The 22,286-nt window shown below is 35.1% G+C and overlaps 4 protein-coding genes across 6 annotated transcripts; 2 read left to right on the forward strand and 2 right to left on the reverse strand.

Moving 5' to 3' along the window:
• Window positions 1-343: 343 nt before the first annotated feature.
• Window positions 344-4,482, forward strand: LOC107769000 (calcineurin B-like protein 1). 2 transcript variants are annotated; one of them, XM_016588175.2, is made up of 9 exons: window positions 344-522; window positions 1,246-1,388; window positions 2,011-2,093; window positions 2,241-2,300; window positions 2,869-2,977; window positions 3,088-3,140; window positions 3,262-3,342; window positions 3,819-3,931; window positions 4,161-4,482. In XM_016588175.2, exons 2-9 carry the CDS (start codon window positions 1,310-1,312, stop codon window positions 4,222-4,224), a joined length of 642 nt encoding a protein of 213 aa, XP_016443661.1. In that variant the 5' UTR covers window positions 344-522; window positions 1,246-1,309; the 3' UTR covers window positions 4,225-4,482. The 2 variants fall into 2 exon arrangements, with proteins under 2 accessions (XP_016443661.1, XP_016443662.1); XM_016588176.2 differs by lacking the exons at window positions 344-522; window positions 1,246-1,388 and adding an exon at window positions 1,773-1,899.
• A 2,003-nt stretch (window positions 4,483-6,485) lies between these two features.
• On the forward strand, window positions 6,486-7,915 carry LOC107769001 (peroxidase 41-like). The gene has a single exon (XM_016588178.2). It carries the CDS (start codon window positions 6,790-6,792, stop codon window positions 7,753-7,755), a length of 966 nt encoding a protein of 321 aa, XP_016443664.1. The 5' UTR covers window positions 6,486-6,789; the 3' UTR covers window positions 7,756-7,915.
• A 248-nt stretch (window positions 7,916-8,163) lies between these two features.
• On the reverse strand, window positions 8,164-10,486 carry LOC107769002 (large ribosomal subunit protein eL43). Its single transcript, XM_016588179.2, has 5 exons — window positions 10,370-10,486; window positions 9,344-9,383; window positions 8,675-8,763; window positions 8,497-8,579; window positions 8,164-8,415 (listed from the first exon to the last, which is right to left on the reverse strand). Exons 1-5 carry the CDS (start codon window positions 10,370-10,372, stop codon window positions 8,352-8,354), a joined length of 279 nt encoding a protein of 92 aa, XP_016443665.1. The 5' UTR covers window positions 10,373-10,486; the 3' UTR covers window positions 8,164-8,351.
• Window positions 10,487-17,291: 6,805 nt separating this feature from the next.
• On the reverse strand, window positions 17,292-21,845 carry LOC107769004 (beta-amylase 3, chloroplastic-like). Of its 2 annotated transcripts, XM_075230495.1 has the most exons (4): window positions 21,216-21,845; window positions 20,015-20,225; window positions 19,136-19,246; window positions 17,292-18,636 (listed from the first exon to the last, which is right to left on the reverse strand). In XM_075230495.1, exons 1-4 carry the CDS (start codon window positions 21,665-21,667, stop codon window positions 17,848-17,850), a joined length of 1,563 nt encoding a protein of 520 aa, XP_075086596.1. In that variant the 5' UTR covers window positions 21,668-21,845; the 3' UTR covers window positions 17,292-17,847. The 2 variants fall into 2 exon arrangements, with proteins under 2 accessions (XP_075086596.1, XP_075086597.1); XM_075230496.1 differs by lacking the exon at window positions 19,136-19,246 and having other exon boundaries at window positions 21,216-21,799.
• Window positions 21,846-22,286: the final 441 nt, after the last annotated feature.

Consider the following 22,286-nt stretch of genomic DNA (forward strand, 5'->3'; position numbering starts at 1 on the left):
TAAACATTAAACATGTTGCTTTTATATTTGAAACGTAATTCATTAAAAATTAATCATTACTAGAAACCCTTTTGGTCATATTTCAATAACTTTTCCTAATTTTACTTCTTTCCTATGAAACAAAACAAAATTATTTTGACCAAACTTTTATCCAAAAATAGCATCAAAAGTCAAATTGTTGAAAATAAAAGGAAACCTCCTGGAATATAGGTACCATTAACCCCACTCCAGTAACTCAAAATTTACTGTGGTTAAACCGCTGAGCATAGAACCACGCTCTTATGCAAAGCGTGAACATCACGCGCCATGCTAATATATTTGTTCTTGTTCATTCTTCTTCTTTGGGGTCTCCAAATTTTGGTTTCTCCCAGTGTTCCTCTCTCTGTTGTCTCTCTTTAGCTCTCTCCTATATATACATACATTTTTCATATGTATATGTGCATGTAAAATTATATATACACATCAATCTTGAAACACTCCATTTATCTCTTTGGGCAATTTTGCTGAGGACCTCAATAATCTGTATGTTTTCTTTTCTTATTTCCCATTTTCTTTTTTAAGGGTCTCATTATTTTTCATTTTCAAGATTTGTTGTTATATGTTTCTGTATTTTTTGGTTATGTCCTATAAAATTTTATGAATGTTTTTAGATGATGGGCTTAAGTTTCTTTCAAATTGGAAATGAAATTTGAGGTTTTTCATGTTAAATTTTTTATCTTTATGTTATTTTTCTGGGTTTTTATGCTTTTTCATGATAAAGTTTTGATCTTTTTTGAGAATCAAGTAATGATCTTTCTGCAAATTTTAGAGGCGGTTGGGGGTTGGGGGGTGGGGTGGGGGAGTTTAAGGCTAGTAGACATTCAACAATCAATAATGTACTATAGTATGACTCAATTCAAATTAATTGAGGTATCAGCTCTTTGAATCATTTGTATTTATTTACTCAATATGATTCCAATTGTTTAGAAAATTAAATAATTCCTAATGATTGTTAACTTACATTGACCCTCCTCGTTTATCCGGGCTTGAGACTGACTTTGATAAGCGATAGACTAGCGGGAGCTTAGTGCACCGGAATGTCCTTATGTTGAAGTTTCCTATATTTTGGTATGGGGAATGAGTAATCCATAGTGGTTTTATGTTTTGTATTTGAGAGCTGATATGGTAGTTATACAATATATTGTTATGTGAATTTGTGTCTTGTAATTTGCAAGGTGTTAAAATGGTTTTGATGATATATTGTAGGGAAGCTGGTCGCCTGACGCGAGGTAAGTTGTGTGCTTACTCCTCAATCTCCATTCTTCGGAAGATGGGCTGTTTTAGTTCTACAGCAAGACAGCAGTTTCAAGGATACGAAGATCCTATATTCCTAGCATCCCAAACAGCGTGTGAGTTCGTAATGATCTTGGTCAACTGACGTTTTACTGTTTTAGTATGTTACGATTGATTTGATAAAGTTGACCTTGTGTTGTGAAGTTGAAAGTTTTGAGATGAACAAATGGAGAAACTGTGAGGGGGAGGTTAAAGTAATGATGCTTTTTGACTGAAACACAAGATTCCTCCTTTTCTGTTGAAAAATCCTGTGCCGATAATTCTGATTTTACGTATGGAAAATCCCTCGATATCTTGTTCCTTTTTTGTGGAGAGATGCTATCGCATCACAGGTATTTAACATAACCATACCTAACGTTTTTCCAAAAAGTGGTGACGAAACGTACAACTTGTACAAATTTCCTTGCTATTTTTTAAGGTGCTAAATCTATTTACAACAGGAAGAAATTTTAGAGCTTGATCTGATGTTAGAACTTAGAACACGGTGAAACAGGGAAGTTTCCTCATTTATGCAATGGAAAATAGTCGTTCTGAGTTGTGCTGAAAATCATTCAAAAGAGTAGTGAGGTTTATTATTATCTTTCGGTTTACTCTTACAATTGAAATTCTTATGTAGTACACAACCCTCCTCCACTTGTCTTATTTGTTTTCCTTTCTCTTATTATCCTCTTTTTGCAGTTACCGTAAGTGAAGTTCAGGCATTATTTGAGATGTTCAAGACTATTAGCAGTACAGTAATTGATGACGGGTTAATAAGCAAGGTAGGCTCTATTGAATTGGTGCCATCGGTTTTCAATGGTGCTTATGATATCATGTTGCATAATTTGAGATGGAAAGTTTAAGTTTAAAATTAGACTATGTTACGTATGTCCGGGGGCCTAATACATAAAATCATGTTGGATGTGCAGGAAGAGTTCCAGTTGGCATTATTCGAGAATAGAAAAAAAGAAGACCTCCTTGCAAATCGGGTATGGTATTTCATTGGTATAGTTATATTAGTTTTGGTTCCATTCTACATAATGCTGATTAATTAGTTTGGTACTGAGAACCTATGTTGCTCGGACTCTCCAAAAATATTGTCAGGCGTGCGTCGGATCTTCCAAAAGTAGTATATTTTTGGAGGATGCGACATGGGTGTGGCATCATTTTGGAGATTCTATGCAACATAGTTGAGAACTGGAGCGTGCTTTATTAGAATTGCTCAAGCAAACATACCAATGGGGTTCCTATGAATGTTTGTGTCAAAGAACACGTTTAAGTGGTTCACCAAAATATGGATGTTTGACTTATGGAATGCATTGAGTTTATGTTGTGCGGACTCTGCAAAATGATGTCGTACCCGTGTCGCATCCTCCAAAAATACACTACTTTCGGAGGATCGGACACGCACTCGGCAACATTTTTGGAGAATCCGAGCAACATAGCATTGAGTTGGCACTTGGCAAGCATGCTAATTTTATGTATTTACTAGTGTAGTAGTGTTTATTGCCTTGGCGCGTGAGGGATATTAATTCTCCTAGGAACTTTCCCTTGCAGATTTTTGATCTATTTGATCTGAAGCAAAGAGGAGTCGTTGATTTTGAGGATTTTGTTAGAGTAATGAATGTTTTCCACCCAAATGCCCCCCAGGAAGATAAAATTACTTGTAAGTAAAAGAAAAAATAATATAGCTATGTATTTTGTTAATTGTTTTTAGTTTATCGATTAATTGCATGCGGACAATCACATGGAACTCCATATTTTGTGCTATTTCAGTTTCATTTAGGCTTTATGATCTGGACGGCTCAGGGTATATTGAACGGCAAGAGGTAAGATATTTTTATGTATATTTTGTTTCTCTTTCGTGTTATGTTGACTGTTGAGAGTCACCTATGTGGTTCTCGTTATGTTTTATCTATTGTAGGCTTCATTATTTGTGTTTTTTCACAGGTTAAACAAATGTTGATTGCACTTCTACGCGAGTCTGAGATGAAGTTGGCTGACGAAACCATTGAGATAATACTTGACAAGGTAATTTTACTGGTGATGATGATCCATGAAATTTCATATGATCAGACGAGATTGCTGTACAGACTTTTTCTCTGTTTGAAAGAAGTGCCTAGATTGAAAGACCTATGCATATTTAGTATTGCTGAAATTATGAGATTGGTATCTAAAGCAAGCCAAGGTAGCAAGTCCTAGGCTTGATTGTTCTTTTACAACGTAAAGCTATCAAAATTCTTGTGTTACTCAAGTTATTGACATTTTTGCAATAACTTGCTGTTCGAAAAAGTGCAAATGTTGGCCTCATTTCTGGTACACGTCGGAAATCAGCTGGCTTAATTTGTCTTCTTTTTTTTTTCCTTGAGAAAATGCATCACTACACTAGGTTATTGACAACTTTGCATTAAGATAACCTTTTTACTTGCTTTTTCTGGAAATTTGCCGTCCTAATGAATGGTAGTCTCAGCGAACTTTGAATAATCAGTGATTTTATTTCTGTGTAGACATTTTCAGAGGCAGATTCAAATCAGGATGGGAAGATTGACAAATCTGAATGGCGAAGCTTTGTGGCTCGAAATCCTTCATTATTAAAGATAATGACACTTCCATATCTAAGGTATAGCATTTAATCACTGATATATGTATGCACATTTAGTAAACGAGTTTAAGTCACATACATGGACAGATAACAGTGTAAAGATCAGGTCACATTTACCTATTGCAGAATTTTTTAGGTCACCTGATAGTGTAAACATTTCTTTACTGTCGGTATATATAAGTTAAATTCTTAAAAGATTAGACGAGGATGATATCGGCTGATGAGATTTATACATGTTTTAATGCAGGGATGTAACCACTACTTTTCCAAGTTTTGTATTTCATTCAGAAGTTGATGAAGTTGCAACTTGAGAGTAGAAAATGTAGTTCAGAATTAGTTTTTCTCCTCCATATTTCTTTTGTTTTTCCCCTAATATATTAAATGTATGTAAATTTGTTGGGGAAAATGCGAACTATATATCTTAATTGGGTGAGGAGGTTTTGTTAGCCCTCCCTTTTTGTAAAGTGATTATGCTCTTGCCAATTTGGGCAATTAATAGTGAGTTTAGAGATAATTGTTCCAAATCCGCGTAAATGATTGATTTTTCCAAGAAATCACATTTTATTTGATGTTTTTTCCCGTATAGAATCACGTTTTATGTAAAAATTTCGACCTTTTGGTATACATATTGTATGCGGTCTCATGCTACTGCTTTGTTTGGGTTATATTTTGTAACGGCTAGTTAATATAAAAAAATGTCTTAGAAGCAGGGGGGGGGAAAAGAGTGAAATATTCAAACAAGCAAGCTAGTTGAGATTTCTCTTATTAGAACCTAATATTAAGATTGGAGTAAGGGGAGCCTTGGCGTAATTGATAAAGTTATTGTCATGTGACCGGGAGGTCACGGGTTCGAACTGTGGAAACAGCTTCTTGCAGAAATGCAAAGTAAGGCTGCGTACAATAGACCCTTATGGTCAGGCCCTTCCCCGCACCCCGCACGAACTGTGGAAACAGCTTCTTGCAGAAATGCAAGGTAAGGCTGCGTACAATAGACCCTTATGGTCCGGCCCTTCCCCGCACCCCGCATATAGCGGGAGCTTAGTGCACCGGGCTGCCCCTTTATTAAGATTGAAGTGCTCTTGTTTTGATAATGTTCCAAGTGGAATATGCATAGATGTTCAATCTAATAGTGAACCACCAAAATTCTGGGCTATTTTCAACTTCTTTAATATGAATTACTTTCTAAATATTGTATTGACTTGTTGTTTTGAGGGAATGATAATGCTATTATCCATTTTGAGTCTAGGCACGTACAACTTTAAAATAATTACTAAAGTTCTAAGCCTTGTTTCCTTATATACTAGTATCTCTCCATTATTTTTTCAATGTGAGATTCACGTAGGGTGTCATAGAACTATCTTGTGTTGGCTCGAATAGAAAAATAAGCAACTTCTATTAGCGCCTACCTCGAGTCGAATTGATTGTGGCATGTGCAATATTCATAAATGATGGTTTATTAATGTCCATGGATTTAGGCTCATTTGCCTCTCTCTCAACTATGAAAAAGATATCGAGGGGTCCGAAAAGCTCGCGGAATCTTTAAACACATAACTGAAGTCTAAGCCTTATATTTTTATTGCACAACATCTATTTCTTGTATTTTTATTGCACAACATCTATTTCTTGTTTTGTCAATGTGAAATTCATCTAGGGTGTCACACAATCACCATTTTGTATTGGCTCGAATAGAAAAATAAGTCACTACTATTAGCCCCTACCTTGAATCGAATTGATCGTGGCATGTGCAACACCCATAAATGATGATTCATTAACGTACATTGATTTAGACTCTTTTGCGTGTCTCAACTACGAACAAGATCAAGTCGAGTTTATTCTATTTTCTAAGACCAGTTAAAATTTATATGGAACAATAAATTAATAATTAGATATTGATTCCATTGACTAGAAAGACAGTTTTTTTTATTTAAAAGGGATATGACATCATATTTTTTAGTATCTTGACCTTTTCATTTTTTGATCGTTACTACCATTTCTATTTAGTTTTAATTAAAGCAATAGATGTTCCATTTTAAAGAACCAACACTATCAATACTGGAAATAAAAATAAAAATATAGTTTTCAACCTATGCTTTCCATTTCCAACAAAAGTATTATCAATTATGGATAAAGAACAATCCGGTGCACAAAGCATTCCGAGTTCACGCAGGTTGGGGGAAGGGCCGCATGCTAAAAGGTACGATGTAGACAAAGGCGAATCCAAAATTTAAAGTTTATGGATTCCTACACAAATTTTAACTTAATATACAATAATAACTAGATTAATGGATTGGGTTCCAAGCTAAATATTCTTATATATTTAATGAATTTTTCAATACAAATACCAGATCTAGACAAAAACTACTGAGTTCACGAGAGCCTGTATCTAATTCACTGGATCCGCCCCTGGATGTAGACAACATACCCTAATGCAAGCATTAAAGGCTGCTTCCACTGCTCGAACTGTGACCTTTGGATATCAAATAAAAATTTGGTATACTTGATTAATTCTAGAAATGGTTTAAGGCAATAAAAAAGAAAAAGAGAGAGAAGAGAGGTAATATTCTTTTCAAACAAGTGGTCGATCAACCGCATGTTATGCTCAATTGAAATTCTTTAATCACATAAAAATTAGAATCTATGCAAAATTTTGATGAATAAAAATATAACCACTCTTTTTCCTAAGACATCTCTTAACCACAACATTAATTCTCATCTTTCTTCTTCTCTACATTGTTTTCTTGTTTCATTATCAAAATTGTGTACCTTTTTGTAACCCCTTTTGGGACTTGACTCCATAATCATCTTTTGTGAGAGGAAACAGGTCTTTTTTGATCTGTTCTCTTCTCTCTTCTTTTTTCATTAACCAGCCATTAAAAATGGCTTGGCCACTACTTCTCCTGTTGTTTTCATCTCTAACTTTTTCACATGCACAACTCACATTAGACTATTATGCCAAAACATGTCCACAATTTGATGCTATAGTGAGGGACATCACCCAACAAAAGCAAATGCAATTCCCCACCACCGCGGCCGCTACCCTTCGAGTCTTTTTCCACGACTGCGCTGTTGATGGTTGTGATGCCTCCATCCTTATCAAACCCACCGCCTTCAACAAACCCGAGCTCGAATACGACATCAATCAATCCCTCGCCGGCGACGCGTTCGACCTCATCACGCGCATCAAGACCGCCCTCGAGCTCGCCTGTCCCGGTGTCGTATCCTGCGCGGATATTTTAGCGACCGCCACACGAAATCTTGTCGTTCAAACTGGTGGACCCCATTATAAAGTTCCACTAGGCCGAAAGGATAGTCTAGTTTCTAACGTTTCAAACGTGGAAGCGCACCTGACACGTGCAAACGCGACGGTGGACCTAATGATCAAGAAATTTCAACCTATGGACATTGATGTTAAAGATATGGTTGTGTTAATTGGTGGTGGACACACCATTGGATTTGTCCATTGTAAGGAGTTTGCAAACCGAATTTTCCCCACCCCTGACCCTACAATGAATCCAATATTAGTTGAGAGATTAAGAACAATGTGTGCAAATTATACTAATAACAAAGACATGGCAGCTTTCCTAGATGTGATATCTCCTGGAAATTTCGACAATGTGTTGTTCAAGAATTTAATGAAGGGAATTGGAGTCCTAGGTTCAGACCAATTACTATATAATGACACTAGAACAAGGCCATTTGTTGAATTATATGCTAAAGATAGCAATGCTTTTGCTACTGATTTTGCTGTTGCAATGGAGAAACTAAGTGTATATCAAGTCAAGATTGGTAATCAAGGAGAGGTGAGGAAGAGATGTGATGCTGTTAACAATGCTCACCCTTGAAAGAGAATAGAGAAAGAAAATGCCATGAATTTTTTCTATGGTTTTGTTTGATTTTTTAATGAACCAAGAACTCTCCATTATGATGTGTAGAATTTGTACTTATGATGATGAATGGTATATTGGATAAGAAAATCATTAGTATTGTGATTATTTTTATCAATCTAGTGTAAGTTTTGCATGTTAAACAATGGGAATAATGGGGGTCCCCTTCCTTTCTGAAATTTGGTTCCATCATAAATTTAGAGAATGTATGTTTACTTGATATTTAAAACTACAAGGGAGTAACATATTAAATCAAAACCTTGCTAGATTTTTCTTTCCCACATGTGATTTTTGCATCAAATTTCACACAGAATATGCTAAATCAAAGCACTGTAATCAGATATAGTACACCATTTAGCCCGAATATTGGATAAGCAAAAGACCATATTGAAGTAATAACACCATCAGAATAGATCACTTTCCCAAACAGTAGCTAATGACTAATTTGAAAGCGTTCACAAACATTAAAATGGTCTTAAAATTGAAAAATGGATCTGATTTCAGAATTCCATAGACAAATCATAAGCAGATAGAAGGAAAGGCAGATGATTGCTCTAACTCTCGGTTTGCTCCCTCAGTCTTCGGATTGTGCTCCTAACTGTCACAGCACTAGCAGTGCTATTGCCAAAAACAAAAAAATTGAATTAATTATTCGCACACAAAAGGGAATTTTATAACAAATATAGAGAGAGTAATTACTTCAATGTATAAGCACCGCCTGCTTTGACTTTGCCGCAATCTTTGCAGCCCCAGATCCCCACTGCTTTTCTCTTCACCGCGTACTGCTCATAGTAGCAAGTATATATATATTCAGAACCCGTGTTTTTAATATACTAGCTCTTTAGAGTAGAGCAGAAAGGCATCCAAGAACCATTACCTTTCCACAAAACTCGCAGAAGTACTTGCTATGCTGGCTAACCTCCATTTTCTTAATCTGCTTTCGCAAACTGGCACCATAACGGGTACCTAAACACATACCAAGACATTTAGGAATATGAAATCTGCCAGACACAAAATAGAACAAATTCTAAGCAACCTCAAATTATGAAAAGGCCATATAAATGCAAAAATCAAAGTTAAATATAAGAATTATGTTATACATATAACAAATAACCAGCGGAACAGAAAAACGGGGAGATAGTACTCCATCAAAACAAATAAAAAAGGAAGCTGACCCCTCCCAATAAGTAGGGTTCTGGACCAAACTCAAGTTCAAAGAATCCACAAAAGTAGTTCCAACTTCGACAATTTGATAACATGCACACAATGTGTGTGCTACAACTTCTAGCATAATCAATAGTACGAGGAAATTATTTGCACATCAATTTTTAAAGTGTGCGGCCAATCTGTCGATTACTGAAATCCAGGTTAACTCGCCATTCTCGCCAAGATAAAAGTCATTTTGAAAAAATATATATACTGAAGCAAGCTGATCAACCATATTCGTGCATAGCAAACATACTAACTGTGCATTTATGTTTAAAAGAGGCTAACATGGACCAAGCAAAAGGAAAAAACATTGTTTAAGAAGAAACCATTAACTCACCATATTTCCCAACTATTCCAGCCTTCTTGGTCCTCTTAGTCTGCAGGGAAAAAATCATATATTATTTTATAACTCATAAAAAAAACCTCAAATGAACAGTGCATCTGCATCATCTAAAGTCGTGTATTGAAATAAACTAAAGTTCAATGCCAACAACCTAGTCCAATGGAATACCATCCTCTTACTGGATCAGTAACTCATACTCCGTCTATCCCATTTTATGCGACACACATTCCTTTTAGTTTATCCCAAAAAGAACGACACCATTCTCTTTTTGGAAAAAACATAACTACATATAAACTTTCAATTATACCCTTAGTAACATGATTTATAGCCATATAAATATCGCTTGTTTTAAGTTTCAAAAGCATTTCTTTCTTTCTTAAACTTTGTGCCCAATCAAACACGGTCACATATATTGGGATGGAGGATAACATAATTGCTAGATTAGGAATATTCTACCTCACTCCAAATCCATCAAATCCGATACCTTTCCTTTTCACAAAAAATTTCCAAGTGAGCCTAATCGCATGAACAGATTAATGTTTTAGTTTACTAAAGACACCCTTTTTAAGCAAATTGTTCTATGAAAAGAGTAAAGGGTTGCACCCAAGGGTGTGGTGTAGTGGTCAATATTGGAACGGACCATTGGGATATCAATTGTCACAGCTCCAGAAACAGCAGCTTAAACTCCTTATCCGCAACTAATTTTATCGGACTCTTTACATCACAAATCTGAGATAAAAACAGCTCCAATTCCAAGTAACCAGAAAGATAGGTTCTTTAACACTTGAACAGTAATCTTCACAAAAAGAAAATCACTAGATTTAACGCAAGCAGAACTATAAAAGAGTTTCTCAACAAGCGAATTTTAACAAAGAAAAACAGAAATCAATCTCCGGTTAAACAAATTATGAAGAAAAGGCAAAACAATTGAGCTGGGATGTGTAAACACAGTTGCATTTATATACAGATTCGTAAAAACTAAATTAAACCATGCATAATTCAGAGAAAAACGAACAATACCATTTTCGCTGACCGTTGATGAATGTCCTGCGCGGGAGCAGCTGTTGACGAAGGGCGTTAGCAGACGAAACCCTAAAAGTGATCATTTTCCTTTAAATAATTATGGACCCGGGTTTGAGTTCGGCCCATTGATAAAGATATTCAGTCCGACCCAAATTTAACATCCAAATAGCATAGGTAAGTCAATTTTTACGACTGATAATTAAAAAATAGTCAGTATTTGTAAAGTCATTGGAAAATAACCATTATTTTATGCGGAGATAAAATCTGAACAAAAATATCCTAGGTGGAATAGGTAAAGTTACAGCATAATATGCTGGATTATGGAGCTCTCGCGTATACTTTCAACATATTATATTAGAACTCCAGCACATTATGCTGAAATCTCATATGTAAAAAAAACAAACAATATGCTGGAATATTTCCAGATTATTAAGGGTATTTTTATTCAAATTTTATTTTTACATAAAAAAATAGTTAAATTTCGATTACTTTTGAAGATGTGACTAATTTTTAATTAGCGGTTGTAAATTAGGCAATTTCAGATTTTATTTTTTTCTTCTCAAGTTTAACACCCGCCTGGCTGTTTCGTTTTTTACATTTTAAAGATTAATCACAGCTCTAGTGTATTATCTGCTTTAATTTCTTAATAAATTTAAGTATATATATTTTTTCAGTGTAAAACATTTCATACCATCAGGTTATTTTTACGGAAAAGGGTCAGCTTTGCCCCTGAACTATTAGATTCGGTCTAATATTGTCCCCCATCCACCTATTGGGCTAAATATATCATTTTCCCGTTAAGGTTTTGGCTCACACATGCCCTTTAAGTTAACATCCCATTTCAGATTAAAAATCAAAATTATTTTTAATGACGTGGCATTATCCTATTGGTTGATTTAAAACCCACCCCAAATATGTCCAATCCACCCACCTGTTTGAGCGCGACCCGACCCGACCCAACTCCTAGATTACCCACTAAACCCTCTAACCCATTGGCCAAAATACACTGATACTCTCTCATACGACTAATACTCCCCTCTTTGAAAATTAGGGTTCTTTTTCTTCTTCCCTCTCCCAAGTCTGAAAATCAGAGTTCTTAGATCTTCTCCATCTTGTTTTAGCTTCAAAATGTCTGAATCTTCTTTTGTTTCTTCCGAAATTCATACGACTGATACTCCCCTCTCTGAAAATTAGGGTTCTTTTTATTCTTCCCTCTCCCAAATCCGAAAATCAGAGTTCTTAGATCTTCTACATCTTGTTTTAGCTTTAAAATATATGAATCTTCTTCTGCTTCTTCCCGTGACCAAAGTGAGAATTGTACATATTATTGTGGATTGATTTCCAACCAATTTACTGCTACAACACCTTTGAATGGTGATCATAGATTCTACAAATGTTGTCGTTATGAAACTAATGGTAGTCGATATTGGGAATGGCGCGACGAAAAACTTTCACCTCATGTGTCAATGTTTATCCATAAGTAAAGAAATTATTTGAATGCCCTTCGTCTCGAAAGAAACAAGCTGAGGAAGACGATGGATGATATGGTTGGGGAGTAAAGCTGCATATTTGAATAACGTATCCTTGGAAGAGAAAGTTTCAAACTTGAAGCAGAAATCGAAGCGATGGAAAAGACTTGCGATATGGTCATGGGCTATTTTTGTTATTTATGTAGCTGGCACAATGATGTATTGAAGTTGGTGCCCTCTAATGTTTTGCGTTGATAATGAAAAATTTCAACATATCTGTGTATTTTTGCGTTGATGGCACAATGATGGTCTGGTTGTATTAATGATGAAAATATGCTGATATTAGTTGTTTAAACTAGTTGTTTTGGTTGTTAAATGAAGGAAATATATAGATTTTAATTGTTTAGATTAGTTGTTTTGGTTGGTTAATGAAGGAAATCTGCAGATTTTAGTTCTTTAGATTGGTTGTTTTGATTGTCAAATGTAAAAAATCTGCAGAAGTTGATGAGAGGAAACTGATGTTTGTTAAGTATGTAAGGACTGTTGGTCTATTTTGTTTGTTAAGATTTATGTTAGTCTATTCTGTTGGTCTAAATCTGCAGATTTCTGCAAATCTGCTAATCAATCAGTACATAACCAAATACTGAAACAGTCACATAACAGAGTCGATAACAATTACACCACTTAACAATTACCAAATACTGAAAGCAGAATCGATAACAATTACATATAACAGTCATTACACAGTAATGACTGTAATAACCAAAACAATCATTACATAACTAATTCACCACTTAAACAGCAAAAAATAAGGTATGAGGCAATCAGTACATAACAGTCAGATTACACAAAAATCATTGAACTACACAAACTACTCTAATGCTTGTCCTTTTTAGTCTTCAGTTTTCCATTTTTTCCCTTTTTTTGCTACTAACTGATTTGCAGACATAGCTGATTTGCCTCTTCAAGTGAGCTTATTTGGTAAATAAGGCAGATTAGTAGGCATGTTAACACCATCCACATCTCTTTTGATGCCAGTCTTCCTAGTACCAATAGGTTCTTGATGCAACTTTCTTTGTTCAAGCCTAGTCTTAGCTTCAGATATCACCTTAGGCATCATATTCGGCCCTTCATCTTCATCTTCATTTTTATCTTCACATTCATATTCATCATCAACTATTATTGAAGGTGCAACAAATACCTTCCCTTGAGCTATGTTTGAAGGTCCATCACATTGACTCACTCTAGGAGTAGGCATGAAAACAAATTCTGAATTTTGACTGTCTTGTGGTGCCGTTAAGGGCACATCTTGTACTTTTTGGGAAGTTCCTTCACCATTATCCTACAAGAGTTGTTCATTAAAAATATTATAAAGTAATTTTTTTTGCAGGATAATAAAATATGTGAAAAAGACTATTACCAAAGGGCATTTTCTTATGTTGTGGCCTGTTGTACTACAGAACCCACATGTCATTACAAGTCTTTTTCTTGAAGCTGACCAAACCCCCTCCCTTTTCCTAGCCTCATCTTTTTCTCTTTATCTCTTTACCTTTGGTTTACCCACAATTTTTATGTATTTCTGGTGGTTCCATTGCATGTTGTGGCTCAACTTTTCCAAAATTTTTACCTCTCACTGGTTGTAACTTATGCATGTATGCCAACATATAAGCTTCCTTTGAATACCACCAATGCACCGCGTTTAATGGATCTTATTTGTCGTGCATTAAGGCTTTGATAGCATGAGGACATAGTATTCCTGTCAAATTCCATGCCCTCCAAGTACACTTCTTCAATTCCAGGTTAACTATATGCTTATATTTACCCTTAACCACTTCATATCCATAATCTCCATTAAAGACAACTTTACACTCTAATGCAATCACTCTGTAATAATGGTAAAGCTCTATAGCATATGGGCTAATTTCTTCCCTCCAATTCCTGCATTCCTCTTTACGGTTCTTCAACAAATTCATTACCTACCATAAAAAGGAAGATAATAGTATAGTAATAAACAATTATAAAAAATTTAACATAAGGAAAAAAATTACCTTTAATCTAATGTCTTCCAACATCTTGATTATAGGTTTAGTTCTTGCTTTAAGAATCCATTTGTTGAATGATTCGGTAAAGTTATTGTCAACCATCTGATTCTTGCATGTAGTGTCAAAGTAAGCCCTACACCAGTTTTGAGGAAGGTAGTGTAATAGTTCCCTAGCAGCATCTTCATGAATATCACCCAGAGTCTTCAATTGATCTTTGAATTCTTCTTCATAAGTACTCCAAGCACACCACCACATTAACTTGTTCATCTATATACCTCTCTAATTTTTTCTCCAATTAGCTTCAATGTGCCTAGCACACCACCTGTGATTTGCTTTTGGAAGGACAGTGGAAACAACCTCCAACAACCCCTACAATAATGGAAAATCAGTTAATAAAGTATAAATTAAACATATAGTTGGGGAAAAATGGCAAACAATTACCTTTTGCATATCCGACATAAATGTCACGTTTTCACCATTTTCAAGCTCCAAAGAATTTCTCAGTAACTTGATAAACCACTTCCAGGTTCTACCAGTTTCTTTATCCACTACTGCCAATGCAAGAGGATAAAAATATTTCATTGAATCTTGTGCTATGGCCACTAGTAGAATTCTCTTATATTTCTCTTTTAGAAATGTGCCATCTAGGCCTATAAGAGGTCTCAAACCTGCTTTCTGGGCTGTTTTCACTTGAAAGTAAATATACATCCTAAGGAACCTCATTTTTCTTTATGCCAAAGCATCTTTAGAAATGTTTATCACCACATCAGATTCAGGGTTACTGTCCCTCAATTCTTGAGCATAGGCCTCTAACCTATTGTAATCATCAATGAAGATACCCTCCAATTTCTCTAGCACAAACCTATTTACTCTTTTCATCTTTGAATAGCTAACATTAAGTTTGAATTGATCCTCTAGGTCCACCCTCATGTCTTTCACCTTGTATTTAGAATTATTTTGGACTTTGTTCTTAAAATAGTGTACTAAAGCTTGGGGAGTAGCTCTTCCATTCTTGTGTGCGCGTTCACAAGTATGCTTTGTTTTCAAAGTTTTGATTTTAAATCCTTGATCTCTATTATCCTGAGATATCAATAATTCAAAGGGACAACCAACAACACATATATATCTAACTCTACCAGTGTCACTCTTCTTAACCTTAAGGCCCTTCCCATTAACAATTGCATAATACCCCACAATTCTTTTAGCTTCGGCTAAATCCCCAAAACTCATACCCTTTTCCAACTCTTTATACTTGTCTAGTTTGTCATTGACTTCTTTAGTCATTTCCTTACTAAAGAGATCCAATTGATCATTATCATAATCACTAGAGTTATGTTCATATGCTTCCTCTTCCTCACATGACTCACAATCAGTCCCAACATCTACAGTGACACTGTGAGGTTCATTGTGGTGACTTATGCTAGGAGCTGACACATGTTCTTCACCCTCATCAGTACCAAAGAATTGAAGTACACTTACCTGGTTAGTTAAGAGTTGTTGTAGTGTTCTAATTCCCGAATTCCCTTCAACCAGAAAGTACCTACATGAAGGCCCTATTACTAGAAGTTGTTGAACCTTCTTAAACCCACATTTTTTAATGTATTCCGAACAAATGTCTATATAAGACAACAAATCCACATCATAAGCTTGCAACAAGTGATTCAATTTTTTAATGTACACTATTTGAGGTTTTAAGACTCATCTGCTCCTATAATTCAAGACCAAGTCCATATTTTCAACCATTCTTCATTGAAGTCACATGCAAGCCATAAAAAAGGGAAAGTGACCCATCAGACATATTCAAACAGAAAAATAAGGTCCAATTTATCAATATTTAATGTCCTAAAGTACAAACAAGAATAAAGTTTAATGGACCACATACACTATAAATGCAAAAACAAACACAAAAGCTTAGAAATAAAGAACTGATTTAGCAGACAACAAGACCCCATCAGAATCCTAAATCGCTATCAACTATACAAAATCCCTAAAACAGACCAAAAAAATAAAGAGGGAACACATGCAATCTCAATATTACTAAATAATGACATTAAAAGCATAAAAGAAGCAGTACAAAAATCGCCACAACTCGAAAGTAACAGTAGATGATAAATTCCCAAGAACCCTAACCATATTTATTCAACAAAAGCAGTAAAATCTTACTTGAATAGAGAAGAGACTTTAAAAATTGATCTTCAACTTGAATATTTCGAAAACCAGTTGCAGCGAGCAGCCATCGCTATCGTCGCATTAGGTTTGGGGGAGTTTCAGTCGTATGAATTTCAGAAATGAGTTAGGGGAGTATCAGTGTATTTTGGCCGATGGGTTAGAGGGTTTAGTGGATAATCTAGGAGTTGGATCGAGTCGGGCTCAAACGGGTGGGTGGATTGGACATATTTGGTGTGGGTTTTAAATTAACTAATAGGATAATACCACGTCATTAAAAATAATTTTGATTTTTAATCTGAAATGGTTTGTTAACTTAAAGGGCATGTGTGAGCCAAAACCTTAACGAGAATGATATATTTAGACCAATAGGTGGATGATGGGCAATATTAGACCAAATCTAATAGTTTAGGGGTAAAGCTGACCCTTTTTCGTTATTTTTATTTGTTGTAACAAGTAATCTATCTAATTTTTAAGATTATAAATTTGGAGGCTTATTTAATTTTAAAGGGCGCTTGCCTGTAAATATAAAATAACGATAATACATAACTTAAATTATTTGTTGATAATAATGATTTCCGGGTGAGCTTAAAATACCTAAATTACTGGCACAATGAAGAAGGTAATTCATCTTTCTTGGCTAAAGACTAATATGTTATGAGAAATGACTCCTTATTTCTTATTGGAGCAGAGATAACTGAAGGCTATTTTGACTTTGGTTGAAGATTCTTTGAGATCATGGTAACAACCTAAATTTCATGTTTTTCTTGCTTCTGATTTTGAGAATTTACCTTCATCTTCTATAATATCAGTTTTGACATTTGATTTGGATATTTTTATTGTAGATTCATGATTTGGTTTTGCCTTAAAAGGTACATTAACACTCTTTTTTTATTAACAGTATGTGTTTTAAGCTAGTTCAATGCATCAGATACCTGCTACCTCCTAATGCACGGGCACCGAACAACTTTGTCATTCAAAGCTTAGACGGATGAAAAGAAGATACTATGACATTATTAGTTGTTCTTTTTCTACAATATGGAGAAAAAGGAAGAATCTTTAGAGTTAAAATTGTCATTTTTTCCAAAATTTTGGATGAGGAAAACCTAAATTCTATTTCTATTTATTTATCTTTGTTTCTGTGAAAGCATTTTCACAAATAATAATGTGGAGAAAATTTCTCATGGATTTATCTCAAGTGTAGTTGCTTGATCATAATAGCTCAAGGAAATGAAGAAGAAATTTGACCAGAAGAGTAGTCTATAATAAAACAATAATAGGAGCTTTTTACTTCAATAGTATTAAATATGGAAAGGCAAAACTTCTTTTTTTGTACAGACAAAATAATATACTCATTTGAGGTATATATGTATCCATCATCATCCTAATGACAAGGAGCAATGAACTTAAACAACCTTCTAACAGGGGTTACAAAGATTGACATACTAAGTTTTTTTTCTCTTTTATTCTATAGGTCTAGACATAGCAAATTGTTTTCAGACTTAAGGGCATAGAGACTATAATAATTTTTAGCTTTGTGCCCCTTTTATGTGCTATACTACAAAGTTATGACCATATTACGTGTATATTGATGAATATCTCTTTTTTTTATTACTGAGAAATCTACGACGACCATCTGGTGTACGGTTGGGAATTTGGTGCATAATCGGCCCGACCCTCCATTTAAATACCAGGCATCTGTTGTTGGCAAAGTTCGAACTCGTGACATGTGCCTAATCCACACATTAAGTATTGTGCTCTTACCACTGAACCAAAGCCTCGGGGCAAATGAATAGTTTTACACAACTACAGCCTCTGCAGTTTTCTTTGCATGACTTTGTTTGAGAAATCCAACATATAGGTCTGTCCTGCTTGTGTCACATTCTGGAAGTCTTGTTTTACCTCCTTCAGACATGCTCTTAACAAACTCAACAAGATTTCGCCAATTCTCTGGCTCGAATAACCGTTTCTTCAATCTCAAGTAGGTAAATGCACTCAATCCATTTCCAGATTCTGATCTACTTGTTGCCAAAACTTGTGCATATCCTCCTCCATCATACCTCTCTAGCGCGTTTTCTCCGGCTAGTTCAATTCCAGCAATTTGAGTCGCCTTTTTCACTTGTCGAACCAAACCTTCTGGCGAGCAATTCGCGCTTTGTGGCTGCTCGCCATCTCTCATTTCCATACAGGTAAAGTTAAACACGACACCATGTTTCGCGAACATACGTGCTATAGGTAGATAACCATCTCTATGCCTTGTATTATAGTATCCTGCTGTTAATTCTGCTGCATGTGATCTTGTGTTGTAATGCCAATGAATTCCAGCTACTTTTCCTGATAATTTAGCTCCAGTTCCTCTAAATATACCTTCTGCTGATCCTAGGATTCTGTCGCCATGTTCCAATAATTTCCCTGAATACCATTCTAGGAAAAACTGTCCATATTCATTGTTCCATGTTCCATCCCTTTTGAAAAATCCAGTGTCCTCTGGAAATTGGTTGTACTGTCCCGAATCGTGGGGCCCGCCCCGGCCCCAATCGTTCTTTCCCATTGCTTCTGCAGATGCTGCTAGTGAAGCTTTCATGTACTGTTTCATCAAAGGAAAAAGGTTAGCTTTTTGTTTCATTATGTGTAAGTTTCTATGCCGATAGGGGATTCGGGAAACTATACTATACAGATAGGGTGAAAATGACTTTTCTATATATATAAATTGTTGAATCGCTATGACATAAAGAGAAGTTTTTGTGTAGTGGCAAAGGTGGCTCAAAAACTACTTTATGTAGGCATGACATTCTTGCATTATTCTTGAATCCCCTCGTTAGAATTTCTGGCTCCGCCCATGGGCGAAGCCACAGTCGAAAAATTACACTGTGTATATAGATAAAATATTACGTTTTAGAGGTATATATAACACATTGAACACCCTTTGTCGAGATTTATTTTTCACTTCTTTCAAATTTGAACATTCTTAGAAAAATTTCTAGCTTCGACACTGGCTCCGCCACTATCTTTAGCTACTAATGTGATCTTGGATTTTACATGTAACAACATTAATATTTTAAACAACATAGGTGAAAAAAGGTTACCTTGTCATAACACTGAAATTCTCCGATTCCAGGAAATCTCCAAGTACCATTGCTTTCCGGATAAGATGGATATCTCAGTTCCCCACAAGGACCCATTCCCACTTGTATTTCCTATAGAAGAAAAAGAGCATTTCAATTTCAAAATTTTCTCTTTTGTTTTAGCTTGGAAACTTGTGGTCCCTTATATGTGACTTTTTAAAGATGACTCTAACTTTTTAGTGGTCCACCATTTGGATTTGTTTAAACCAACAAGCAATGGCGGAGGCAGGATCTCGGCGGCGAAGGGGTTCAAGAAAAAAAAAATCATAGCTAGTGGGAATTGAACTTATGACCTTTCAAAGATTTTGAACCCCCTTAACTTATATAGATGTAAAAAACAGATTTTGCCTTATATATACAGTGTAATTTTTCGACGAAGTGGTTCGGATGAACCCCCTTCCGCCCCTAAATCCGCCCCTGCCAACAAGTTTAGTGGATCATATGAGATTGACATAAAGTAATTCATTGATCTTGATCTTTCACCGATAAAGTTCCTGTTATGTGACTAGGATGTCACATGTTCGAGCCGTGAAAACAGTCTCTTGTAGAAATACAGAGTAAGACTGCGTACAATAGACCCTTGTGGTCCAGCCCTTCCTCGGACCCCGCGCATAGCGAGAGCTTAGTGAATCGAACTGCCCTTTTAGTATAATTTAACATGTTACAATAGGTTATTATAGTTTATTCGAGACTACAATTAATGCTTATTATATAGAATGACGTGCAATTACCTTTTGAGAGATCTAATTGTAATTTTTGTACACAATCAATGCATAGAACTTAAATGGTTGTTGATATAATGACATTAGATATGTGACATAGAAGAGTGAAAAGACTTACCACTATAACATCTCCCAAATAATCCTTGAATCTTTCTCTAAAGCTTCTCATAAATTCAGTGTACACCTGAATTGGTGTTCTTCCCCTGAGTACAGGTAATAGATCACAACCTAAGGAAATATACTCTGGATTTCTCCTGCCTGATCTGTCTGTGTAAACAAGATCAGGATTTTTGCTGATTTCTTCAAGTACCCATGGAGGTAGAGGGATACTGCAAAAATCAATTAGAAATATTTTTAGATATATACATATTGGTTTGTTTCAAGTCTGAATGGTGAAAAGGAAACTAATTCTACTCCTACTTAATCATAAAAGAAGCTATGACAATTATAGTAGATTATATTAAAAGGTTAAATCTTGAGAATTTGGAGGATGCTGCAATAGTGTAGGATAGGTTTTTGGCCATAAGTATAATTTATCTACAATTTCAAAGAGAAGATTGATTCTATGAAGAAAACTAAGATTTAATAGATGTGTTCATTTATAGAATGAAAATATTTCTTATAATATTGCAGCTTATTGGTACCTATTGGAAATAGATGTCAGCAGAGGTGAATCTAGAATTTAAGGTCTATGGATTCAATATTTAAGGTTCTTAGTATTGAAATTATTATATTTTTAAAGTTATGGGTTCAAACCCACTATATGTTGCAATTTTAGTAAATTTTTACACTAAATTTATAGTCCGTGTCGAAAGTACCGGGTTCAGATGAACCTGGTACTATAACACTACATACACCTCTGGATGTTGGTAATGGCGGATTCAGAATTTAGGGTTCTGAGTATAGAAAACACACACACACACACACACACACACACACACACACACACACACACACACACACACACACACACACACACATATATATATATATATATATATATATATATATATATATATATATATATATATATATATATATATATATATATATTGACCTTTATCAGGTGAGATACTTGTGTCAATAATTTGTTGTCCATTTTGAGGAAGGGGAAGGGAAGCCTTGGAGCAATTGTCAAGTTGTCTCCGTGGGACCGATATGTCACGGGTTCGAGCCGTGGAATCAGCTACTGATGCTTGCATCAAGGCAGACTGCCGCCTACATCACACCCTGCCCTTTCGGACCCTGCGTAAACGCGAGATATATACTTCGTGTTCAAGCATAAAATAAAAATGGTTAAAGTAGCCTTATAATAATACCTGCAAGAGTCTCCAACATTGCCACCACATTGATGAAAAGACATGACAACTTGAAGCTTCAAACCATGTTCTTGAACCATTTTTACAAGTTCATAATATCCTTCCCAATTATACTTCAAAGGTCCATCTTTTTCAACTAAACCCCACCAACAATCTACCATTACACCTTCAACTCCAGCACTTTTTAATGCCATTAAACTTGCATTCATTGCTCTCGGCTTGTTCAACTTCCCTCCAATATTTATAGTATCAAGTGGTAACATCACAAAAACAGGTACCTTTGTAGTACTACTGTTATTGCTATGAGTACTAGTTGTTAGTACATGAAGTTTCTCTCCTTCTTCTTCATTGTTTATATTTCTTCCTTCCATATTAGGAGCAAAGAATTGAACTTCTTTGGAATTCGTTGCTTTGAGATGGAATGATGGCTTGATTTGAGCAAAGCAAGTCATGTTTGAGATATCATCATGTGTTCTAGAATTTTTTTGTTTCTTTTTTATTGATAAAAGAAGTTGAAGAATGAAGTGTTAAAGACATTTTTTTGTGTGTATTTTTTTTGAAAATAGAAGATGTATGAATTGGTGAAGTTTGTGGATGCTTGTTTATAAAGGGGATCCAATATTGGGTGTATGGATGAGGCAAGTTTTGAGAGTTTTTATTTAAGAAATTAAGGAAAAAAGTGTAAAAGTTCAAAACAGGTCAGCATACCTTTTGGTGGTTTGTACTCAACTTGATGAATGACATATATAAAAACAATTTTATATTTCTTTTTTAGTCTTGGATATTAACAAAGTCAAGAAAATTGCAATATGATGTGATATGTGAAAAAAAAAGGGGCAATCCTTGTTCCTTTATTTGCCGGAAAATGTAGATTATACAACTGAAAAGAGTAATGGAAATGCTGGGATCCGTTCAACTTTTAGTCGAAAGTCTCAAATTTAGGTGTTGAAAATAAGAAGGTTTTGGTAGGAAGCGTTTTATCCTGTCATTGGTTTAAATTAGTGGGGTCAGTAGATTCAAATATCAATTAGTATTTTTTTTTTTTAAAAGATGAGGTTTGTAAAAGGAACA

The sequence above is a fragment of the Nicotiana tabacum genome, chromosome 15 (genome assembly GCF_000715075.1).
Source record: "Nicotiana tabacum cultivar K326 chromosome 15, ASM71507v2, whole genome shotgun sequence".
NCBI lineage: Eukaryota > Viridiplantae > Streptophyta > Magnoliopsida > Solanales > Solanaceae > Nicotiana > Nicotiana tabacum.